At 50.7% G+C, this 6,000-nt stretch overlaps 1 protein-coding gene across 1 annotated transcript in view; it reads left to right on the forward strand.

Moving 5' to 3' along the window:
- The window catches only part of CSMD2 (CUB and Sushi multiple domains 2), a 245,534-nt gene that overhangs the window by 175,208 nt on the left and 64,326 nt on the right, over positions 1-6,000 (forward strand). The window contains exons 31-34 of the mRNA XM_027701316.1: positions 843-1,037; positions 1,791-1,907; positions 4,434-4,547; positions 4,691-4,786. Of these exons, the coding sequence (XP_027557117.1) occupies positions 843-1,037; positions 1,791-1,907; positions 4,434-4,547; positions 4,691-4,786 (522 nt within the window). The remainder of the gene's footprint in view (positions 1-842; positions 1,038-1,790; positions 1,908-4,433; positions 4,548-4,690; positions 4,787-6,000) is intronic.

Raw genomic sequence — 6,000 nt, forward strand, 5'->3', positions numbered from 1 at the left:
AGAGTCACCCAGCTCACACATGGCACTGAATTCCCACGGTGAGAGCAGAGACAGCTCTTGGATCCAGGAGTGAGGGGTGCCAGGAGATGATGGGAACAGATGTGGCACATCTGAAACACGTTCCATGTTCAGTCTGGGTTTGTGTGTCCTGGTTTGCAAAGATCCTCCCAGCCTGTTCTTGTACAAGGAGAACCAGGAGAACTGAGGGAGCTGGGGGGGCTCAGCCTGGACAAAAGGAGGCTCAGGGGGGACCTTCTGGCTCTGCAACTCCCTGACAGGAGGGGGGAGCCGGGGGGGGTCGGGCTCTGCTCCCAGGGAACAGGGACAGGAGGTGAGGGAACGGCCTCCAGCTGTGCCAGGGGAGGGTCAGGTTGGACATCAGGAGGAATTTCTGCCTGGAAAGAGCTGTCAGGTGTTGGAAGGGGTTGCCCAGGGAGGTTTGGAGTCCCCAGCCCTGGAGGTGTCCCAGGAATGACTCAGTGCTCTGGGCTGGGGGACAAGGTGGGGGTTGGATCACAGGTTGAAGTCCATGGGCTGGGAGGGCTTTTCCAACCTCAGTGATTCTGGGAAATCAACACTTTGCCTCGTTGAGTGGATTTTGGGTACCTGTAAATATGTGGGTGAACTGAAACCTTCCTCCTTCCAGTGCTGGTTCTGGGCATCCCAGGAAGGTCTGGACCAGCCCGAGGCAGCCGAGCTCTGAGCTCTGCACGTGCTCCTGCCCTTCATGGTGTGCTTCAGCAGATCAAAAAAGCCAAAAAAAACCCGCAGAATGTAACTGACCGAAATTTTAGGGTAATTTTACGAGACCAGTGAAAGATCTTGGGAATTGTCTCCCCCAGAAAACCCCCGGGAGTCGTGCTTCGACCCGGGCTCCATCCGGAACGGCACCCGCGTGGGCTCCGACCTCAAGCTGGGATCCACCATCACCTACTACTGTGACGGGGGCTACGACATCCAGGGGGTCTCCACCCTCACCTGCATCATGGGAGGGGATGGAAAACCCACCTGGAACAAACCCCGCCCCACCTGCACAGGTAATTCCTGGGGTTGGAGGAAGGCGAGGAGGGAACGATCTGCCCAGTGCCAAACCTTTCATTGTTGTAGTCACAAACCTGATGTTGCTTTTGCAATTTTTTCAGGCTTTTAAACACCCCCCCAGGTCAGGGAGAGCTGATTTAAATGAGTTTATAAGAGGTTTCTTAAACCTTCTTTGGAGAGAGAGGGAACTGGCCACAGAGATCCTGTGCTCCTGGTGCAGGACAGGACTCAGGAAGCCACTTAAACATTTGCTAAAACCTGAGCCTTGCTAATCAAAACCCTTTCCTGAGCAGGGTCAGAGTTTAGGGAGAAAACAAGATATGTTATTTTCTTAAGGGGTTCTGTGGTTCTTCTGTTTTGTTTTCTGACTTAATGGTTTAAATGATGGGTTTGCAGTCAGAGCTTAATCCGAGAAGGGAATCCAGAGGCAGCTGTGAGTCTGTGCTGAGGGGAAGAAGGAAATCCCTGATTTTGGAAAGGGAGGGTGAAAAAAAGGGTGAAAAAAAAGCAGGGGCTCATCCTGCCAGGCCCTGAGCTGTGAGCCAGGTGGGGAGCAGTTATCCCACATTATCCTGCACCACACCTGGCACGGCTGGATAAGGAAATGTGAAGCCGGGATGAACTCGGGGCCTGGTTTTCCTTCATGGGAACTCACAGGGATCACCTGGAGCAGGGTGTGGATCGTGGCTGGGGGCACTGACTGGTGTTCCAGGCTCTGGGAATGACCCCTTGTTGCCTGTCCCTTGCAGCTCCCTGTGGGGGTCAGTACACGGGCTCCGACGGCGTCGTCCTGTCTCCGAATTACCCCCAAAACTACACCACTGGCCAGGCCTGCCTGTACTTCATCGTGGTGCCCAAGGACTATGGTATTGTATCCAAGTGCTTTTGGAATTCTGTCCTGCTCTGCAGCTCCTGCTTGCTTTGTTTGACAGGAAAAAAGCAGTGAAATAAGTGCATCTGGAAACGGGGATAAGGGAGGTTGGGAAACAAGTGGTGCTGTTGGATGCTGTTTGTTGTGGGTGGGTTTGTGGATGTGACTTAAGTGTCATTTTTATTTCTAAGTAACATGGAAAAAGCATGGAATGGTTTGGAAGGGACCTTAAAGATCCTCTCATTCCAAGCCATTGCCATGGGCAGGGGCACATAAATTAAATTCTAAAACTGGATACAAACCAGATCCATTTACAAGGACTGTCATTCTTTTTCTAGGCTTTGGTGCTGCTTAGTTTGGGTCAGAGCTTGAATACAAGGGTTAAGAATGTTCTAGAGCTGCTGGGGCAGCTGGCTGGGGGTTGGTAGTGGTTGATTTTCCTGTTTGAAGGGAATTTGAAGTCCTTAAAGAGCTCTGGCAGGTGAGGGGCTCTAAATGCTGTTCTTTGATGCTGCTCTCAGAGCATTGTATTGATCCCCACGGCCCTTCCAGCTGCTGGGGATTCCCTGTGCCAGGGTGGCAGAGTGGGAAATAAGGATTCTATGTCCAGAACTCGGTTAGAAACACTCAAATTCCCTGGAAGTGTCCCTGGAGCAGCCTGGTCCAGTGGAAGGTGTCCCTGCCCATGGAACGAGATGAGTTTTAAGGTTCCTCCCAACCCAAACCAGGCTGGGATTCCATGAATTCCTGTGTGCATCCAGGATCCACCTGAGCTCCTGATGAAGTACCAACACTGCTCTTACAGCTCTTGGATCTCTTTTCCTTGAGCTGGTCTTGGTGTTGTCTTAAAAACAAGAGTAACAAGAGGGCCAGACAGTCTGATCCCAGGGTGGGATGACAGGGAAATTAGTTCCTCTTCTCCACTTGCTCCCTTTCAACCTCCTCATTAAAAACGAGCAGGAAAACCATTAGCAGGGGATGTTCTGCATTTCCCAGCCCTGCCCTGCTCAGGTTCTGTGCCACAGGACTCAGGGAGGGGGAGAGGGGGGTGCTGCTGTCACTTTTCCAGTGTTCCTGACATCAAAGCTGGGCTGGAATGTTGCCTGGATGTGCAGGGAACAAGTGTCGTGGCCTGGTGGATGATGGATTTCACAGCAAGAGACCTCTCAGCTTGTGAATCTGCACTTAAGAGCTTGAAAAGGCAAAGCCAGGAGAGGAGACAAAGGGAGAAAAAAAAAGCTTCTAAGTGCAGATTTGTCAGGGAAAAAAAAACCCCGTTGTTATCCTGTGAAAAATAAAGATAAATAACTGAAGTCTCTTTGCTTCAGCTAAAAAAATGCTCTGATCGTTGCATTATTATTATTTTCTCCCTCGTATGAGCTCTGCCTGCTCCTGGCTATTTACTGTATGCAGGGAGAATAATAGTAATAATAATGATAACAACAACAACATAACAGTGATAACAACAACAATAATCATTTTTAAAAATCATGTGCTTTCCTCAGCAGGGTCAGAGTTCAGTGAAGGGTTGTTTTTTTTTCTCAGGGGTTCTGTGGTTGTTTGGTTGTTTTGTTTTGCTTTCTGTCTCAGTGGTTTAAATGACGGGTTTGCAGTCAGAGCTTAATTTGAGAAGGGAATCCAGAGGTAGCTGTCAATCTGTGGTGATGGGAAGAATGAAATCCCTTATAGTATAATAATAATGATGATGATAACGTGTAATAATAATAGTAATAACAGTGATAATAATAATGAGGATAATAATAATAATAAATAAATAAAAATACATCTCCTGTATGCAGTGAGACCAGAGGCCCCTCATTAGCAGGCTCTGTAAGCAGGTTTAGGACTGAATGTCAATAAAATCACAAATATCCTCTCTCCCAACCATCCACCCCGAGCAGAGAGATCCCACCTGGAAATCAAGTTCCTCAAGACAGGGATTGTTATTTTGTCCAGGTTTTGTGCCAATGCTTGACCCAAGGGGAGCCAGTTCCCTGACAGGGGCTCAATACAAACAATAAATAATAATTATGGCTTGGTGGAATTACTAAGCCCGTGTAGGGAGGGGGATGAGTCACAGATTCCCTCTTGAATCAGTGGGAAGGAGCCATGGCAGGAACACGGGGGAGGCTGGAGCTGCCTCTGTTGTGCCGTCTCTGGGGCTAAATAAAGGGTTCCCACCTTCCCAGGCTGTCAGTCAGGCCCTGTTTGTCTCTGCCTGGAATAAAAGCAGCTGAAACACGAGCCCAAACAGTTCAGTGTGTGCTGGGACAATAAATGGGGTCGTTTGGAGCAGTGGGGTTGTTGGGGTGTCCCGTGGAAGGGCAGGAGCTGGACCGGGGTGATCCTCAGGCGTCCCTTCCAGCTCAGGGTGATTCTGTGACTGGGAAAACACCTCCTGGCTGTGTGTGGGGTGCTGGGGGTGGCAGTGGGGACAGCAGAGGGACAGCAGAGGGACAGCAGAGGGACAGCAGAGGGACAGCAGCGTGGCTCATGCCCCCACCACTCCCTCTGTCCTCAGTGGTCTTCGGGCAGTTCGCCTTCTTCCAAACCGCGCTCAACGACGTCGTGGAGGTCCACGATGGCCCCAACCAGCACTCCAGGCTCCTCAGCTCCCTCTCAGGCTCTCACACAGGTAGGAAACACATCCCTGCTGCTGCTGCTGCTGTCCCTGGTGCTGCTGGGAAGAGCAGGTTCAAACCCCAGCCTGACACCGAGCGCCTGCTCTGTGCGTCCCGCTGCCGTCCCCATCTCCTGTCTGCCTTTCTCCCCACCCAGGTGAATCCTTGCCCTTGGCTACCACCAACGAGATCCTCATCAAATTTAGCTCCAAGGGTCAATCCACAGCCAAAGGTTTTCATTTTGTCTACCAAGGTGAGTAGAGTTGTGTTCCAGGTCGGGTCAATCCTGAGATAACAGCCAAAAATACGGGGATGTCCCAAAGTGTCCTGAGCTGCTTTTGGTGTCTGCGGGTCCTGAACAGGAAATATCCCAAGGGATTAATGTTATTTTGGGAGCAGTGATCTGGCAGGGCTGTCTGGCTGCTGTAGGTACTTTGTATTCAGACCTTTCATCCCCACTCAGCCTCAGCCCAGGATTAGAATCAGAACCATCTCACTGAGTCATGCCCTGAGTTACACGGGGAATTGGGAGATTTATCCCCCCAGCAATTTTTCCCAGTGGCACTTTAGCACATTTCTGGGTGTAAGCAGCTGAAATCTTGTCTGGCAGCTCTGAAATCCTCCCTCTCTGCGTGTCACAGGCTTAGGTCTCCTGCTGTCAAACTCTTGCCCCTTGATCCCTTCAGTAACAGCTTGTGTTGCACTGGGTGAGCCCCACTGAGGGATTTTATGGGAGTAAATAGACAGTGATGCACAGAACAGTGGGAAAACAGGAGGGATTTCTCACCCACGTGCTCTCTGGAGTTGTCTGTGGTAACCAAGCTTTTGCTGCAAGGTGGGGGCAGGCAACAGAGTGACCTGTGCCTTCCCTGGGGGTGAAGTGAAACATGGTTTGGATTTCAGAGTATCCAGAGATCTGTTCTCTGGAATTTCTGCCTAATTATTGTGAAACAAATGTGGTTCTGATTGTGATCTTTGAAGAGTTCAGCAAAGCAAAGGTTCTGATGAAACGCTCCGAGGGACAGGGAGGGATTGTTGGGGTGTCTGTGCAGGGCCAGGAGTTGGACTGGGTGGTCCTTGTGTTCCCTTCCTACTCAGGATATTCCATGATGCTGTCAGTGCTTTCCCTCCTCAGTGGTCACGTCTGGGCTCAGTTTGGGCTCAGTTTGGGCTCAGTTTGGGCTCAATTTGGGCTCAATTTGGACTCAGTTCGGGCTCAGTCTGGACTCAGTTTGGGTTCAGTTTGAACTGTTTGGGCTCAGTTCAGGCTCAGTTCGGGCTCAGTTCGGGCTCAGTCTGGACTCAGTCTGGACTCAGTCTGGACTCAGTTTGAACTCAGTTTGGACTCAGTTTGGACTCAGTTTGGACTCAGTTTGGACTCAGTTTGGACTGTTTGGGCTCAGTTTGGACTCAGTTCGGGCTCAGTTCAGGCTCAGTTCGGGCTCAGTTCAGGTTCAATTTGGGCTC

The sequence above is a fragment of the Neopelma chrysocephalum genome, unplaced genomic scaffold, assembly GCF_003984885.1.
Source record: "Neopelma chrysocephalum unplaced genomic scaffold, ASM398488v2 Primary Assembly neopelma1_155, whole genome shotgun sequence".
Taxonomy (NCBI): Eukaryota; Metazoa; Chordata; class Aves; order Passeriformes; family Pipridae; genus Neopelma; species Neopelma chrysocephalum.